The sequence below is a fragment of the Hippoglossus stenolepis genome, chromosome 20 (genome assembly GCF_022539355.2).
Source record: "Hippoglossus stenolepis isolate QCI-W04-F060 chromosome 20, HSTE1.2, whole genome shotgun sequence".
Classification (NCBI taxonomy): domain Eukaryota; kingdom Metazoa; phylum Chordata; class Actinopteri; order Pleuronectiformes; family Pleuronectidae; genus Hippoglossus; species Hippoglossus stenolepis.
The window spans coordinates 10273299-10293071 of NC_061502.1; the positions used below are offsets into that span (position 1 = coordinate 10273299).

The 19773-nt window shown below is 42.4% G+C and overlaps 1 protein-coding gene across 2 annotated transcripts in view; it reads left to right on the forward strand.

Annotated features, from left to right (window-relative positions):
* The window catches only part of nbas (NBAS subunit of NRZ tethering complex), a 155705-nt gene that overhangs the window by 62966 nt on the left and 72966 nt on the right, over positions 1-19773 (forward strand). For both annotated transcript variants that reach the window (XM_035143684.2, XM_035143683.2), the window contains exons 34-41: positions 1870-1983; positions 4995-5152; positions 6508-6591; positions 9315-9491; positions 10523-10636; positions 11762-11885; positions 17268-17344; positions 18130-18267. In XM_035143684.2, the coding sequence (XP_034999575.1) occupies positions 1870-1983; positions 4995-5152; positions 6508-6591; positions 9315-9491; positions 10523-10636; positions 11762-11885; positions 17268-17344; positions 18130-18267 (986 nt within the window). The remainder of the gene's footprint in view (positions 1-1869; positions 1984-4994; positions 5153-6507; positions 6592-9314; positions 9492-10522; positions 10637-11761; positions 11886-17267; positions 17345-18129; positions 18268-19773) is intronic.

Below are 19773 nucleotides of genomic sequence, written 5' to 3' on the forward strand. Positions count from 1 at the left end.
TATATTCTAATGAAATTCATGAAGTCCCACCTTTACAAAACTACCAAAGTAGTAAACTGATACCTTAAAGGAAAGACCGAGGTTTTGTCCTGTTACTTCTCATCTCCCAAAGTGACTCTAACATTTCGGTCTGCTTGTTTGAAGTTTCTGCTCTTCAAGAATCTGAACTCAACTCTTCAGTGTCTCTCTGCTGCTCTGTTGCCTCCCTCTCTCTCCTGTCCTCCGTCTCTTAACCCGCAGCTCATTCTGTCTTCCCTCTCTGAGGCCTGTCACCAGCTAAAGGAAACCTGCTAACTGGCCTTGTGGCATTTCAGTGTCTGTGCCGCTCACATTCAGTCGTCAGGCAGCTCTCGCTGTGTGGTTTCAGAAAAAAGAGGCACGGGGAGATGAGAAGAGGAATAAACAAATTTTTAAATAAATAAATGCGGGGGGGGGAGGCTTTTGAAGGGCGCATAGCTGCGGGGCTCTGTGGTGAATATTTAATGCAGGTATCACCAGCACACCGGTTGAAAACCCCGAGGATATCGCTCCTGCCTCGGTCTACAGAAATGCTCCGTAAATTCTCTCAGTCTTATGGGCAATGTGTAAGAAAAGACTTGTTTTTGTCTGAATGTGTCAATAATTTTTATATTCCAAGTAAAAAATTAATTGTGCTGCCAGGGAAAGGATCCCTGGGATGATCGAGTAAAGGGAGTAAAAATGAGATGAACTGGAGGGTTTTTCTATTTGTCGTTTTTTCTGACATCGCTCACCTTTTCACCCCATCCTTTGACGGGTCCATCAACGACAGGTAAAGGTTGCAATTGGATTTCCAAGATGTCTGACTTATATTGGCTTGAGATAAGGGTTGATAAAAGCATTTGGTCTTCAAGAACACAGAGTGAATGAAGTAAAGCTGGCACACACACACCTCCTCTATATTGAGGTCTTAACAGCCTTTGAAGACGTCCCTTCACCGGTCACCCTGAAAATATTTGACCGAAACTTCTTTCTCCCCCTTCACTGTAAACACTGCATTTCTGTCCGCCGCTCACTCTGCACACAAATAGTCACATACTTGCACACGCACACACACACACACAAACAAACACACACAGAGGTCAATCCATTGCCATCACATTCCTTCATCTCTACTGCCGCTGTTTGATCTTCAGTGTACAGTTTTGTTCTGAAGTCCTTTTTCTCTGCCCGAGCCTCTTCTGATCGTCCTGTGCTCTCCTTTTTGTTTATCGAGCTTACACTCCGATCAAAGGTTGTCCAGATTCGCCACATGAATGTTAACACCACAACCAATTCCATCGACATTAAGATATCAAACTCCGATTTATTCCTCCTTAGCCAGACAGTGAGTGGATTTTTTCTTTTTTTTTCTTTTTCATTTTAATATTTCACCCCCCCCGCTTTGAGATGAACAGATGCTGCAATAACCTCATTTATACCAGACGCCGATTAATATGTAGTCTCGGGCTTGGTTTGTGATGCAGCTAATACATCTAGGCGTTACAACTTTCAGCTGTGTGTGTGTGTGTGTGTGTGTGTGTGTGTGTGTGTGTGTGTGTGTGTGTGTGTGTGTGTGTGTGTGTGTGTGTGTGTGTGTGTGTGTGTGTGTGTGTGTGTGTGTGTGTGTGTGTGTGTGTGGGGGTCTGGTGGGGATTTAATAAGATGTTCATTTAGCCAGATATTGCACTGTATGTGTAATGCAGGATGATGAGTTTTACTGTGTAAGCTTTGACCTGTTGACATATCTCAAGATGAAAAATAAAACATTTCAAAAATATACCAACCAATTTTGTGTTTGTGTGTTGCATCTCTCAAGCGTAGATGTCTGCTGGAATAAAAAAAATCGATGTTATGTCTGCCCTTGTGCAGGAGATGACGAGGCCACGCGAAAAGGCCAAGTGCTGAACCTGCTGGCTGAGCAAGCTCTCCAATGTCTGGACTTCAAGACCTCTTACATCCACTGTCAGGACCTCATGGCTGCAGGTAGGTACCTTAGATGTCGCCGGAAAACTGTGCAGCATCACACAGCCGGCTGTAGACGTGTCACTAAAGTGCACTGAGGCTTGCAGAGAGCTGATGTGACTTTAACTCTTACCTGTCTGCTGTTTTTTCTCATTTGACTCAGCGATAACATTCCGGGAAGGGAAACGCTGTTTGAAAAGTGATTTGAATTTTTACCGGCAGCCTTTCTCATCTTATGACAAGCTCCAGGGTCAGTGTCATAAAAGTGTTAAAATGTCACCCACCCTGTTTTGCTGTCTGCCAGCCCTCAGTTAGCTGTGGTTGTGCACAGAGAACCAAGCTGCAGTATCATGACCTTGGTTGATAGAAGTGATCGAGTCAATCAGTTGCCAGAGGCTCCCAGGCCTGTGTTTTTTTTTTTTTAAATGCGTAGTAAATGTCAATGTGCCCTGCTGGAGTCCCTCACTGACAAATCATATAATAACATCCACTTGCACACTGAGTGAGCTCAGCACCGTCAGATGGGAGCCAAACTCAAATCATCAAGATAGTTTTCATTTTATTATTTTACTTTAGCAATTAGATTCTCATTCGTTATCCCCAACAAATCTGAATTTCAGGACCCAAATGAAAACACACAGGTTGTACATTAACGTGTGTATGAGTGGGTGTGGAATGTGTGTGTTTATGAGAGTGGGGAGACCCAACTTGAGCAAAAATTTGAAATTACACTTGGGTTGGGTCAGGTGCAGTCAAGTTGACTGGGCTATAGTCTACTTGACATGGTGTTTTCATGTTCATTTAGTTAACCTGGGTTCGGACAGAAAGATTCGACTCAAGCTGGGTTGTGTGTGTGTGTGTGTATTTTTTTTTAAAGAATAATTTGGGAAATGTGCTGATCCACTGGTCAGAGTTAAATCAGAATGTTTTGTTATTTGGAGTACTTGGATTAAACTAACATGATAATTCATATTAATTCTTCCATGTTTCGGCTTCCTCACTCATAACTTAGCTGGTGGAACCTCAGGCTCTAACGTGGTGGTTAATGCAAACATGAGAGGGTATTTATCCTCTTATCTTTATCTTGGTAATAAATCCAATGAGTTAATTCCTCATAATGTCAAACCTGCTAATTTAAACTAACTCCCAGTCCTCTAATAATCTGAAAGTCAATCCACCCAGACTGTTATAAGCATTGAATTAGAAGTCAGATGTCTTTATGACTCCCAGTATACAGGTCAAAGGTGAAATTTCAGTGGCACCAAATAAATGGTTTTGATAATAAGGTTAAAGTGGTAATTGGACATTTTAGAAAAAAATCTCTCAATAAAACCTGGTTTCCTCCTCTATTATAAGTTATGTCAACAGCATAAAGTAATTCAGTTCATACCATAACTGATCGGAATGACTGTCAAGAGATAAGCTTAACGAGGAAAATTGATTAGTGAATGTAATTTATTTATTTATAAGGCCCAGCAGTCCCTGTGAAATCTGCATCAAATCCATCATATTCATCAGGATATCACGATTCAAGATTTAATTCCCAACTGAACCCACATTATCTCAGTCACACATTGGTGGTTTTGCCAGATCTTTAGCCCTATTTGTTAGCCTTACCCCCCATGAGAGCACCTTTATATCCACTAAATGCAGATTTTTATTGGGATTCGAACCTATTAACACACACTCAAAGATAACAGTCCCTGAAGTGGGCCTCGTAAATGGTGAAAATAATCTAAAAACGCCCTATCTCAAAGAAAATGGTAAAACAAATAATACTTGATCTGCCCTTTGGTCTGCTTTCTCACCAAATTTAAATGAGCCCTTTCTTGATGCCTAGAGTATATCCCATCCTTCCCCCAAGGGTGAAAACATAACCTCCTTGAAAGAGGTAATGACAAAGATAAACTGAGAAAGTATAAGACAGAGAACAAATGTCACTGGGTATTTTTAACTGGAATCAAGATGAAAATCCCAAATTTAATAAAGATTATCTGAGCGTCCACAAAGGTGTGTCTTCATATGGTAATATAATTATAACTCACTAAGAAGTTTGAGTGTGTTTTTGTTCTTTGATATTTTATTTAAAGTTGGCGTCTATAATGGTTTCAAACCCTTGAAAATTACACGCTTTGAGTGTCTCACATCCAAGCTCAGTGATTTTCTATCTGCTCATGCACAGGAACAATAATAAGGATTCTGATATCCCAGTAATATTCCTACTTCTTCTCTTCTCCTCACACTTTGCCTGAGGGGATTTCAAGCGGTCACCGAGATAATGATATTTTGTCTGACCCTCCGTTTCATGTTACGCCACGAGTAAAAACAAAATGAAGGTGAAAGAAATTTCAGTTCTTCAGAGTCTTCCCGCCGCACGGAGAGACTGTGCAGATGAGGAAGGTGTCACGGAGAAAGGGAAGGTGTAATCAGATAAGCGCCGCTGTTCTCTGTCTGGGAACGCTGTGGGAGTAATTGAATCTGTTTGTCAGAATGAAGTCGGGCCGGCGTCTTGGTTTTTGACTGTGATGAAGCTGGAACAAATGTAGCAAAGTTATTACAGTGCGTCGGACTGATATTTCCCTTCAATGTGAAACTTGCAGGCTTAAATAGGTAATAATATCTCAAGGGCTCGGAAGGTTAAACCTTATTATACTGTAATATCGCAGCATTTTTTCCCTCTGCATGTTTTGGATTTCATACAGAATGAGTGTGTGCTCTAACTTGGGTGTGTTAATGTGTCGACGGGGCCTCAGGCTTCTCTGATGAGATCCAAGGGGAATTAGCAGAGATTGAAGGACACTGATTAGACTGAAAACTGCCTTCGTTCAGCTGCATTGAATGATGTGTCTGTGTGTGAAGAGAGTTAATGTGTCTGTTTATATTTGACTATTTGACCTCATGTTTCCAATCATTTCTCACAGCCTGATGTGTTTGTGGAATCTTTTATTGCGGCTGCTGTTATCTCCTGCACTCTATCTGACTTTGATTTAAAGCCAGATCATTTTTTCTTCACTTCACCTTTCCTCCTCCAGGTTACAGTCCAGCCTGGGACGTGTGCAGTCTGCTCGGTCAGTGCGAGGGATACTCGGAGCTGGAGGCTCGGCAGGAGCTTTTAGCCTTCTCTCTCACCCACTGTCCCCCAGACAACATCCACGGCCTCCTGGCTGCCTCTAGTGACCTGCAAACTCAGGTTAGTCTCTGCTGTACCCTCTGTACCGGCTTTGACAAATATGCATCTATATGGATCAAAACTGATTTTTCTATTGATTCACCCATATGAAGGATTCACACAACAAATGAGGAACTGGGGGGTCAACACTGGATGGGGAAATGGTCACAGGAGCGGGACACAGAGGCAGGAAGTGGTGATGTGAAAAGATAGGGAGAGGTTAGAGACCCTAAAATAAAACAGGGAACTACTGCAATGTGCAGTGTAAATTAGATGCACAGAGCTTTATAATACAATGACACAGGATTTTAAGACTCTGGAAAGTTATCACTGTGGTAATAATTTTATCATTTGTCATGAAAATTATCTCAAAAGCTAAAGAAGGCTTCACAGCACCATTTGGGCAACAGGTGCGTAGGAGAGGGGCGAGTAGATCAGAAGCTGCAAAAAAACCTTCCAGCTTGCAATCAGTGATTTATAATGCTGCGACGTTTCGGTACTCGACCTTCATCAGGCAATGAAAACAATCTACCATCTTTAAAATGCAGTCCAAAACACTGATTTGTATCTATTAAACTTAATTTTGATGATGGTTTATAAGTGAAACAATTTATCTCTGGTTCACAGCTATTTCTGTGTCCAATTTGCCTCCAAATACCATGGAACAGAGCATCTCAGGCAGTGGCTGTGGGAGAAGCAATTCACGGTTTGATGAATAGCTAATATACGGAAATAAACGGCAGGCGAGTGGACAATTAAACCATTTTGTTTAAATAAGGAACCAGAGAGAATAACACATCATACCACTGAAGAAAGACAATAACATGATTTTTTAATGAGGCTAATATCAGGTCTTTTACGCTGATCTAAGATGACCATGAATTGTTGTTTACTCTCTCAGGTGCTGCAAGGTGATTTCGTAGTGCCACAAAACATATGGTGTTTTGTTTTTTCAAAATAAACATAGTGGGGTATTTGCCTTTATTAGGTCTCTAAAAACTATTCAACAAAGACAGAGAGTCTGAGAAGGGAACATCACTCTTCTGTTGAACGTCTCACTGCTCATAATCACATGTGACTCTGAATTTGAATTCATGCTGAGTCATGCTCTGGTGTAAAGGGACACAAGCTGAAATGGTTGGGAACTTGTCCTCTAAATGAGTGACGAATGAGTTTTTAGTGCATTTTCTCGTTCTCTGCCTGCTCAGAAAATTATTTTTAAATAAAAACAAAGAACACTTCTGCTTGTTGCCTTTTAGTTAAACTGATTGTAACCACCATCAAGAGTTTTCCCAAAACAGATTGTTTGGCTGTGAAAGAAAATAACAAATCCCATCTCTTGTTCTCCCGTCTTCCTCCGTCTTTCTGTTCCACAGGTTTTGTACCACGCAGTTAACTATCAAATGGAGCCTGTTATAAGTGAGAGTGGACGAGAGGCTGATGAGGCAGACTCTGTGAAGGTTTGTGCGTTTTAAAATTTCATATACATGTTGTTGTGTCTTTGTGCATTGATGAGCATTCCGCACGTCTGCTCTTTGTCTGAAGGACTTTCCTCTATTGCTGCGAGGACGTGTCTCTGTCCTTTCATTGTGTCCGTGTGTGTGTTTTCCTATTGCTCCATATTTGATGAGGTGTAAATCTAGTGTTAAGGTTGCTCAGCTCTCGTGGTTTATTTATGCCTCCCCCTTCTCCTCCCCTTCAGCACTGCCAGCTTTATGATGCCTTTAGTGGCTGTTAATGTTTCATGACTTGCATTGCATCCCCTTTGTGTGTGGACGGCTTCTCATTTGCAGCTGACTGTTGTCATTTTACTGTTGTATTGATTTCCCTAATCCTCACTCGTATATACTTAAGCCCTCTGGATATTTGTGCCTGCGCACTCATGAGGTGTGTTTATTTATCTGTGCTGTCTTTTTTTCTTTACAAATGTCTTCACTGTTATGCGTGTTTGGGTTCCTTTCATTCCCTGACCCCGAGTCCCCCTCCAAATAAAGTATTGATGAAAGGCACTAAACGATTTGGCTCCAGCCCACTGACCCTCTAAATGTGGTTTTAAAATTCTTTTCAATTGTGCCGTATCCAACACACCATGGAAATTAGTGATGTGTTCACAAAAAACACATTTGAATGTATTCACAGCCCAGTGCACCATTCATTTGTTCATTTATTTATTTTAAAGGTCATGCAAGTAGTCTATTTGGGTAAGCGGTATCTTTATGGGTCCTTTATTGGTTTTCAGTTGAGAATTGATGAACTATTCATGCAGATATTGACTTTGTCCTGCTTTGGCCTGTTTCGATTGGCATCTATCTATCTATCCTCGACTCGTTGGGGGTCATTGCAAATTTAAAATTTATTCCAGACACTTGACTTTTCCACAGCTTCCACACATCAGCTTCCAAAGTAACATGTTACTCCCAGTGTCCGTGCTGGTAATGTGTCTGCTAGCAGCATGTAATGCATAAAACTATCACCAAGCATAAATGTCCCTGCGTGAAAATATGATGAATAATGAATAATGTGGGATTACTTTTCCTAATTCGGTTAGGGTTGGCTATTTGGATTTTTTGTGGTAATGCATTTATAGTAATGAAATAAAAAAAAACACACAAACAGACTAAGAAATCAAATACTGATTTGGACATTGATTACCATGGCAACAGCTGAAGCTTTGATCTTTCAAAGCGTTCGGGTTCGCCTTAAGGCCTTCACACATCCACAGTGATGCGAATGAACTGCATGAAATAGTAAATAATTTGGGGGCGAATTTTGACGCACCAGACTATTAACATTAGGCGTGACACAATATGGTGAATAAATTGTAAGGATTATAAAAAACAGGCCTCGGGAAAAGAAAGATGGAATCGAGCGATGACGATCTGATAAAGATGAACTACCGAGGTGCACCCTATATAAACAAAGAAATGAGAACTTTGCGAGTTTCACTGCTTGAGTTAGGAGCTCAAACTGCTTCAGGATGTATTTCAAAGTGTCCATCAGACAGTGTGGCTGAGGCAGCTGGAACCAAGATCATAGCTTTTTCTATTTGATGTGTTGATTCATTTTCTTCTGGAGTTTTGTCGCCTGTTGCTTGATCCTCACTTCAAGTCGGCTACATCATATCATTTTAAAGACAAAAATAACTGTGAACAATGGCTTATATTTACAAATATGTTCAATAAATCGACAAATAAACTTTATATCGGACTGGATAGAGAAGGAGGTTGATCTTGTACTACTGCTGCTTCAAAATGTGACTTTGTCAACAACACATATTCTTACTGGTTAGATGTGTCCATGTTGGAAGCGAAAACTTCGGAAAAAAATCGGTACTATCGTTCTGTTGCTGATGTGAAAGCTTGAGATGACTGGATACAGGTTTAAAAATTGTAATAATATGTAAAAAGATGTGTCTTGTGTGCAAAGACCTTGAGTCTAAAAGTCACAAAATCCAACAAAAGAACAACTTTAGTAAAAACATCATAAAATGTTTGCGTAATCTGTACAAAATCCGTAGAATAAGTTCATGGAAAATGAAAATAATTGACAACATATACCCTGTCATTTATTTTCATGATCATTAGAGGGGCTGGTAGTCAGGTTTTGGTTTTGTTGGCCAATCGATTAATTTCCCCTCGTTTCTTCTCATATCATTATGCTAAGCTAACTGGCTGCTGGCTTGTGTATTTAACAGACAGATATATGAGTAGTTTTGGTCTTTTTGTCAAACTCTAAACAATAAATCACACAACTTAAGCTTTAAGAAACAAGCAGTTACATGTTCAAGGTTTTTAGGTCATTGACGAAAAATCACAGACCTGCTTTGTGTAATGAATTTGTTCTGTGCTTCCTGAGAGGTGCATTTTGTAACTTCACTATGCAGCACACAAACAAAGTGAAATACAAATAGGGCCCAGCTCATTTTGAAGTGCTCCTTTCAAAAAAGCAGAACACAACCATGTCTAATACCACACTGATACTCCTTTGGTCTACTGTAACATTACAGATGTAGTGCTCAGATGTTTCCTCTGATGGTGCTTGTCATTTGCAAAAGTGTCCCTTTAATGCTAATTCAAGATAAAGTCAAGTTGTAAAGACATCTATGTTGCCTTCTACTGCAGAGACACCAGACTGACATATTAGAATAACATATTCTCCTCCTCTGTCACCTGCTTGGCCCCAGGCTTCTGCTCCAACTCTGGGCACCCCTGTGGGGACCGCGGGGGACCTGCTGCACCGGACTACAGCCAAGACCATGAAAGTGCTGACCACTACAGGACTGACCACGAAGGCTGTGCTGACCGCAGTGAGCGACCACCGCTGGTGGAAAGAATCAATCAACTACCTGCGACCGTTGCAAGTAAGAACACTTTCACTGGTGTCTTCTTAATTTACGTGACCACAAGCTGATTTCCACATCAGGGACAGTACATTTCCCAGAGTGAACTAATTAAGTAACGTGTGGGTTTATATGCCTGTGGGCTTTTGTGTTGTCGTATTGACATATGTGTGTTGGTGAAGGCATCTGTTGGCCTCCTGGCTGCACAGTGTTTGTGTGTGTGTGCATGAAAGACACTTCTCTATCTGCCTGCTTCCCAGGGCTGGGCGATATGACTTCAAATCAATATCATGACCATTTCAAACTTTTACCTCGATTACGATTAATGAACGATTGTTTTACCCCCGACTCCCAGGGATCATGATCTGACAAAAGTGTCTCATAAACTCAAGAGTGAATCAAACAAACACAAAGTAAACTTCAGTCCTGTATGTGTCCTAATAACTTCTGATTAGTGATGGTTGTTAATGATAACGTGTAAAATGAGTGCAGATCAGCAGGGGACTGAGGAGGGAGGACATGTGGTGGGGTAATACAGCACGGTACAAGGTACCCCGGCCGCCGCTGCAAAAGACGACAGTTTGGGAATACATGCACTGGGGAAAGTATTAACCAAATTAATAAGTAAGATTAAGTCGGTTTGAGGTTGTTAATGTTGGTTTCGATATATTTTCGGTTAATTGCCCAGCCCCACTGCGTCCCATTCCTCTCACATTCCTCCTCACAGACTTCATATGCTTTATCCAAAAACAACCAATCAAGAGCTCATCTCTTGCATAATTGATCGGCCCACCTGTTGGATACCTGATTGTTGCCGGCGGCTGGACCGGTTCCGTGGTTGCCGTGGCGGGGAGAGATTAATGGCATCTCTGGTCTCGACATCCCTTTGTGTATCTGCGGTGGAGGGGGTGGAGGGTGGGGGGTGTTGCTCGTGGTCACAGGTTTCGAAAGGAAAGAGAAAAAACGGAGAGGATGTCAGCTGTGGGACAGAGAGAGATGACAGGGCTGTGGGCACGTTGTGAAAGTTTAATGATGTTATGATGGCTCCTCAGGGTCACGGCGCGGGGGCCACCAGTCAGGAAGGGGCGTGTGAGAACTCAAACCTGGAGCATCAAGGCTGTAGCCCCTTTTATCAGGAGCTCATTGAGGACCCCTATGCAGACCTGGTGAGTGGCTCGTGGCTCATTATTGCCTCTTCCTTTTATTTCTCTTGTCCTTTTTTTCCTCCTTTTTATTTTTATCTACCTCAGTCTACCTTCTCAAATTAAAGCAAAAAATGCCTGAGTAGCTTTACGACTCAAGGCATTTAATTAGATTTTTTTCTCCCCTCCTATGACTTATAGATTCCTTCAAAAAACAGTGCTGAGACCAAATGAATATTGATTTCAGTAAGTAATTTTAACGCCAAAAGCAATTTGGAACATTGCTCTCCAAGAAAAGAAGAGTAAACTTGGGCGTGACGGTATGATAGCGAGCAAAATTAGAAATGTGGTTAAAGGTATAAAGCGCCAAACGGAAGGAAGGATGTTGACAGAGGGAGTAGAAAGAAACCAAAGTAAGAAAAGGAGTAGTTTGACCTTTATGCCTAGAAAATGGTCGCCCTGGGCTCTGACTGGGCTTTTTACTCAGAGGCACAAATCATGTAGATAGCTAAAAGAATGGACGCGAGGGGAAACAGAGAAGGCCGATACATCTCTTCTCATGACATTTTAATAGGCCTCTTCGAATCCTTTCCTCTGCTCCATCTCCAGCGATCATCCATCTTGCATCACCCATCCACCAATAATGGCTCCCCACGTCCGTCTAACTATGAGCCGGCTGATCAATGGGATTGTTTTTTTTTTACCTTAACAGTTTCAATGAAGGAAGTGGGGCGGGGGGCAGGGTAGGAAGGGGCTGATTGAGAGAGAGGAATAGAGACAAATGCAACAAGACAGAGCAGGATGGAGCGAGAGTGGTTGAGATTGACAGGAAACATTCTGTGTTAAAGCGATAGCTCTGAGGCCCGCGAGATCTCAAACGTCATCGTTCACCTCTCCGACACTTGAAAGATTACTCGCGCTACACGAATCCTTTTAAAGGAATCATAAAAGGCCTTATGTTGAGAAGTATTACTTGGCTCTGAAGTTCATTTGTTTACTCAGTCGCTCATCCGTCCGACTCCGTGAGTTTTAAGACGCTCTGTCACCTTAATCACATCTTCCTTTCTGATCTGCTCTTCTCTACTGTGGGGACGCCTTCACTTTATGTGCTGTGCATCATTTTCTCTGCTCAAATGTTTTCCCTTGTAGAGTCAAGATGTGTACTCGTCCTACAAAGACCTGCCCCAGGAAAACTTTGCCGAGGTTTTGCTGAGAACTGGGAAACTGGCCGAGGCCAAAACTGAAGGAAAAACCCTGTTTCCTGCTACAGAGGGTAAGCAGTTAAGGCCTAGACACACACACACGCATTTAGTAATGGCACTCCCTACCCTATCCTTTACCATCACAAGATAATGTATAACTCTAACATAAACCTTTTACCTTAAATTCTAACCCCAACCTCTCGTGCCAGTTCCCCTATAGCACTCACTTAATCTATGTACTGTGTTTTAACCCACACTGGGCCTTAAAAGCAAGTCTTATACCTCAAACAGCCCTTTGAAAAAGTGATGACCAGACAAAATGTCCTCACGCAGTAAGATCTATGCTCAAAATGCTCCTCACAAAGATACAAGTACATGCACGCACGCACATTCTTGCAGAGTGTCGTGTGTCCTTTTTCTTGATGGAAGAGAAAGGGCCGGCGCTTGGATATAAAGCCAACCGGTTATTCTGGTAAGATTAAAGGGTAATTTATAAGATACCTATATATCTAGACGAAACGGAGCAGTACCAACTTTACATGTTGTTACTGAAGCCGTCTTGAGACTGCGGTGTGATAGAAAATAAAACTGATCTTTTGCAGCAGTACAGCCTCACCACATTGTCAACCAATCTGTGGCTCCACATTTGTCTTTTTCTTTCCACTCGTAGTACGGTTGCTCAGAGAAACGTTACTCATTGTTTTGAACAGTTTGGAGGAATTATCGTTGTTGTATCTTGGAATCATTTTAAGTGTGAGCTCTAAAATTGTCTAAATATCCATTTTTATTTGCACTGTACACTCACTGAGCACTTTATTAGGAACACTTGTACGCCTTCTTATTCATGCATTTACTATATGTGGCCGCAGTGCAGTGCATCAAATGCCACAGATAAAGGTCAGGAGCTTCAGTTAATGCTCACAGCAAAAATACAAATGTGGATATGGATGTGATCTCGCTGATGTTTTAGATGTCTGATATATTCACACACGTCTCTAGAGTTTATCCAAAGTAGTGAAAAAAATAGAAAGCATTCAGCGGTAGTGCCGTGATCGGAAAGCCGTCGTTGGTGAGAGAGGTCAGGGGGGAATGGCCAGACGGGTTCAGGTTGGTAGTAACTCAGATAACCACTCCTTACAACTGCGGTGAGTAGGAAAAACTCTGGAGGCGGATTATCTACAAGAGCAGAATACCAAATAGATTTTTTTGGGACATCTCCAACTGGTTTCTTGAACATGACAGTGAGTTCTGTCTGGCTTCGATCTGGTGACTGGTTTGGCCACTGAAGTTCACACAACACCTGCTGGATGTGGTAGAGCAGGAGATTGGCAGCATGAATGTGCTGTTGACAAATCTGCAGAAACGATGTGATGCAGTTATGTCAACTTGGAGCAAAACAAAGTTTCCCACATCTAGTAGAATCCTGCGGCTGAGGCTGTTTTCAGAGAGAAAGGAGGAACTACCCAATATTAGTAAGATATTTTAATAAAGTTCTCACAGGGAGTTTTAATATTTTGTGCACATTTGAGCCCTTCCATTTATTTGCCGACCAAGTGTTTGAGAAAGAGTGAGTGAGAGTTATTTAACTTGAGCTTTCTCAGGGCTTTGTCTCAGTGAATCTCTCCTCTCCTCTCCTCTCCTCTCCTCTCCTCTCCTCTCCTCTCCTCCGTCCAGCCGGGGAGCCCCTCTATGTGGTGGACTCTGTGGAATAGCCTCATACTGATTAATTAATGTATCCCCACGTATCCCCCGGCAACAGTAAATAATGACACCGTCACCGTCCCCGCACCAGAGAGATAGCATCAAGTCAAAACATCAAGGCCACGTTGCGTGATGGATCACAGCAGCTGGCCAAAATCAATGGCACTACAAAAATAAAGAGCAAACGTGTGTGTGTACGTGGACACTGAAGAATGCAACCTACACACTTTGACCATGGACTGCTTCTGCATAGATATACACACACACATACACACATAAACATGTTCACACACTCATTTGTTTCACCAGACCCAAGCCCTCTTTCCCAGTTTCCGCGCAACCGTCTTTCAGAAGAATATCTCTCGCCTTAAAAGTCACCTTCCCTTCGGAGCTGCCGCGGAGTGCGACGTGTTGAGAAAGGGAAAAGCCCGTCCAGACGGCATTGCGTCCGATAACAACCTTCGATTAATGACTCCTCTATAGGCCCGCCACGCCGTCCGTCCTCAGAAACCGACTGGGAGATGGCCCTTTAAAATAAATACATTGATTTTTCACCTGTCCCAGATAAGGTGGAGGTAATTAATGATGACACGAGTGGAAAGTAACTCAATGGGATTGAGCAGAGTAAAGTGCAGACACAAGGACTCGGTGGAAGGAAACACACACACACACACACTCTTGCACACACAAGCACAACATGGAGCTGCTGCCATTGGTCACGGGTTGACCAGGCCGTAATCAGTTGTTTTTTACGCTGGCTGCACAGGTGAAGTAGTAACAAGTCACTGTCTCACCGTTCTGCTAACAATGTGCCAGATTTAGCTGACACACACACACACACACACACACACACACACACACACACACACACACACACACACACACACACACACTTACACACACGGTCTCATGCACCCACTCCTTTCTCTCTCTCTGTTTTCCTCCTCGTCTCTCACCCACTAGCAGAAATACTATATGCTTTAAAGTCAGGGTTATCTATTCTGTGTGTTTGTCTGTGTGCATGGGTGTGTGTGTGTGTGCATGGGTGTGTGTGTTTACCCCTCTGGTAATTCCTGTCCTGATGGTATCAGTAGCTTTAGAGAGGCGTGTAATCAGCTCATTCTGAGGTGTAGCTCATTGAAACCCGGGAGGTAAGAGAGAAGGGGATGAAAACAAAATTGAGAAAAGGCGGAGTGTGGGCACTCTGCTTAAGAGACCTGTTACACTTCTTTAAACTGGTGCATCACCCCCCCGCTACATCTACACATTAAATCTCCACAGTATAAATATCAGGTATCGGCCCTGCATGTGCACATGTGCAGAAAAATGTATGCATTTTGTTCTGCAGTGTACACGTCTCTGCCTTTGCCCCCGCCTCTGTCTCTCTCCCAGTGTCCATGCTCTACTTTTCTCTGTCTGTTCTATTTTATCTCAGGCTCTTATCACCAACACAGGCTTTTGTTCTCCTTGGGTCTGGGACTACAAAGTGATTCTGTCTGCCGCGGCTCCTCTCTTCTCTCTCCCACTGCTTTCTCAGAGCGACTGAGTGAGTTAGTGAGTGATTAAAGATGGGAGTCTGTGTGTTTACAGCGTTTGGGGTTTCGTCCACGTCTTCAGTCATATCAGTACGAGTGAGATTGTGTGTGTGTGTGTGTGTGTGTGTCCTTATGTGTGATTGTCGGGCCCTGAGGCCACAAGTTTGGGATAGAAATCTGTCCCTGTGCCCAAACTCCAAATCCCATCAGCCTTAGAGGCATTACAATAACATGGGCTGTGTCCCAGTTCAACACTGTACACAGATTGTAAACAAGAATTGAGAATACTGCGTCCGCATTTGGTAAAAGAAGGTGACATCGAACAACTTTTTGATTTGTAAATTAGCGCTGTCGGTGAACACTGTCGTCCCACAATGCAATGCACAAAAATAATTGGCGGCGCTGCTCACAGCTGCAGAGCATTAAAACTAATTGCAGATGGTGATAACGCAGCTTGAGAAAATGTTTGGATGTTTGGAAAACATCTTTTTTCTCTCCGTGAGCTTTAATTGGCGGTGGCATTTCAAATGTTGCCATTTCATTCATGTCCGCTGGCGCAATTTTTGCATAATTTGCTGTCGGTACAAAACGGCTGAGTACATTAATGTATTGCTGGCTAGCTGCAAAGTCGTTTATCGTGTCGGTAAATGTATAGTGGGACAAAATAATCACAGCTTTAAATTCAATAAATAACTTTTATTTTCGAGCTTTGAAGCCACGTCACATGGCTTCATCAGCAGATGGAGTCTGCTTGATTGTCATGGAGATGGAACTATTAGAGGCAGTAACCATTTTCAGTCACGATTAATCTACTATTTATCTTCTTGATTAATCAATTGATTGTTTAGTTTATTAAAGATCAATGATATATAAAATTTGAAGGAAAACACGTGATATTCCTATTTGACAGTGGAACAGTTTTTTTTTGTGTATCAAAATGTCTGTAGTGTTATGAGTTCATCTATAATTCTGGAACAAAAACAGTTTAAATTTGACATTGAAGTAGTTAGATTAGTGAATTGTTTCTACTATTTCAAAGGTTAAGAATAAACTGAAATGCTTAAGTAATCTATCTAGTAATTCCAGAATCCCTTCCTGTCTGTCTGTCTGTTTGTGGCTCACATATCACAAGAACTGTTCATCTTATCAGTTTCACACTTGGCCTGTGTATTGTCAGGCCAAGGAAGTGCAGTGTCAAATTTGGTGTGGTTTGAACATGCGATACGTGTTATGTTGTCAATCAGGACAACAAATATTTGAATTAACAGGTAAACAGCTCTTTGTGCGGCGGGGATTCAGCTCCAGGAGTCCTAAAGCGAAGCTCAATCACTGCAGGTCACTTTTACAGTTTCAGAAAAGAAGCTGCACCCAGCGTCACCACAGGCCAAGCAGCACAGCGCATTCCAAACAGACAGGTGTAGAGCGACTACATACATGTGCACAATTACATAGAATACTCTCTGCACATCGTATGCATTATGGAACTGGGACACAGCAGTGATTTGTTTCCGAGGGAGCCTTCAGTTAGAAACTACTTATTCCCAGCATGATGCCCTCGGCCAGATCACTGAATTAAACAGACAAGTGAAAACCTGTGAAACACGGATCGTATGTGATTCCTATAATCAAACTCCGCTTCCCGTCTTTGCTGTCGATAGATATGCACGAGCTAATTTGGCATTCAGGGGACTCGACTTTAAAGTGCACTTAGATGAAGTTTGGACTCATCTGGAGAGCACTTATTACAAGTAGGCATGTGCTTACTCTTTGAATAATAAATGCTTCTCTGTGCAAGAAACCATACACATGTGCATGCAGACGCAAAAACACACACCAGTCCGTACTTGTACACAACATATACAAACACAGTCAACACAGACATGCACACAATAGCCCGGAGATAAGATGGACAGAATCCCAGAGCTGAAAAAGGGAGGGGGGTTGATGAAAAGTCTTAACTTTGTCCCCCCCCGACTTTTCTTCTCATCTCCCGCTATTTTTACCTCAACTGTCTCTTTTGTCTGGCCCGCAGAGAGGTGTATTCTGACGAGCTTTGTCGTCTGTATTCAGCAAACATGGGACGAGAGTCATCCAAAAGAGGAGGGGAGGGAGAGGGGGTGGTGGCTGTTAATCCTCAGTGCTTTAGTTAAAAGTCTTTTCTTCCCCCCCTCTCTCTCTTTTTGTGTCTCTCCATCTCTCTCCGCAATCCCTTTCCAGTGCTGCTGCAGCTGGCCAATGATGCATTTCCCAGGGACATGATGCTGGCTCTGTCCTACTTACTGGCCCTGCCTCAGGTAGGTGGACACACACACACACACACACACACACACACACACACACACACACACACACACACACACACACACACACACACACACACACACACACACACACACACACACACACACACACACACACACACACACACACACACACACACACACACACACACACACACACACACACACACACACACACACACACAGAGGAAATAAATTATTCTGTAGTTTCTTCAGTCGCACTTAAACGTCACTGAAATGTTATTAGTCACAGAATACGTGTCATATTCCGATTAGCAGCATGTCTCTCTCAGTTCAGTCAACACACATGCTTTATCCATGCCCACCTCATATTGTGTAGCTCCTGGACGCCACTCCTTGTCAGATGTCAAAATAAAAGTCTGATACTCTGGTGGCTGCAAAAGTAAAAGGCGCAAGACAAAAATAAACCAACTATAAACAGCAGGAGATTGTGTTCATGTGGAGGTTTAGTGAAATCCCTAATGAGTCTTGATTCTTGCTGTATCACCGGTGAAAGTAAATGATGTTACATAGACATTTCTTGTTTGCTCTAATCTGATTAACTTCAAATGACTGACAAAAGTTACAGACTGTGAGGGTTCTGCATGTCGACATTTATTAAACACAGGGTTAATGATTTTGTACCGTTCAGACTTGTTGGAAAACAGGAACAATTAATACATTCCTCACATTTTCTTCCCTGTTACAGCCAGTGTATATTCAAATTGCCATCATGACAGCATCTCTTGTAAGTGTCTTCTTATATTTGTCACATGCAGGTGTTGGATGCAAACAGGTGCTTTGAGAAACAGTGTCACTCTGCCTTGTCGCTCCAGCTGGCGGCCTACTACTACTCCCTGCAGATCTACTCCCGCCTCAAACCCTGCCTCAAAAACAAGAACCACACTCTGTACCAGGTTAGCATGTGAAACAAGTAATTTACATGAATGTTTAGTTAAAAATTGTTTACTATACTTCTCACAATACCAAATCTAAAAATTCCCAACACAAATATAAAGAGATGAATTAAGACCAGACCACAAGAACATAATATCTTCTGATATGTTGCAGTGTTTCCCCTTGGACAGTGGGGGCGTGCCTTTGTGGCGCGTTTTAATTCTAATCACTGAAGCGTAGAACTCCTCTTTATCAGAACCTTGTGTATTCATCTTTATGAATTCCTGGATAAGCAGGACGTCAAGTTAAAGGAAGTTATAAAGAACACTGCATTGTGTGATAACCTGCAGGAATAACATCTCTCCTGTCTACAGCCTGTGTGTGTGTGTCCCTGCTTATCTCTGTCGCTTTTCCCCCACAAACTGACGATCCAATTTATTTAGTTATTGATCGATTGTGTTGGATTATGAATCCGAATCGTTCCTGTCACTTTAACCCTGATGTCCTGGCTGTGTGCGTCTGATGTTGTGTGTGGCGGGTGAACTGTGTGCGCACAATACGTTGGACTTTCTTTTCAATGTGTTGAAATATGTGCCCTATCAATTCTAGAGCAGAATCAAACAAGCACAAAGTAAACTTCAAGCACAGTTCAGCTCCTAACAACCTAACCACGAGGGAGGCTACAAGGCAACTGGGCCTAATGTGCTTCTGCCCAAATCCTGAAGCAGTGACGACAATAGCATCTCAGCGGCGGCTGCAAAATGTACATAGCAGAAACTCTTGTAGTCACTGCTTGCTTCGTGCAAACTATAATATTTTCCTTATAAATAATGTGTAAGCTATGGATGAGGCTTCGGATAAACCCCCGCACGGTTTAAGTGTACTCAATTTCATGTTGTTGAGGGATTTTCATCCAGCGTCAACCACAACAATGAAAAAAGCCTCTGACAACAACTTAATCCAAACAGCTTTCTGTTACCTGAAGATGGTGATGAAGTTGTGGATGCCTCATTTAATGTTTCATCATCCATGGTTCAACTTCTTCAGGCACTGGCTGCAGGGACGGTACAGAGACGTTACACTGCTGCCGCATCTCCTCGGGTTAGATGTGCTTACCTGGACACGTTTTTCATTTCAAATGCTGCGTGTGCATCAACTCGACTCAACTCAACACTGAACTTTTAACTTTTCAATCCACCTCACATATTATTTAAAGACTTTTATATTCCGTCTTACAAAATTATGAAAATAATAAGCAGACCGGACAAGAACTCGCCAAGAGAATTTATGAGTAAGTCGAAGAGGAAGGAGAAAAGTGCCGGCAGAAAAGTGCCGGCAGCGGTGTCTGAGCGTGATTGGAGGAGAAGAAATAGCTCTGACCTTTTCCTTGAGTGGACTGTGGCTCTCGTGGATTTTAGCCCAGGTGGAAGGAGGGGAGGTAAAATGTTGAAATAAAAGAAGAGAAGAGGGAAAGAGGTCAGCAGAAGAAGTGGATAAGTGCTTCCCAGTTGACATTCAAGGTCAGG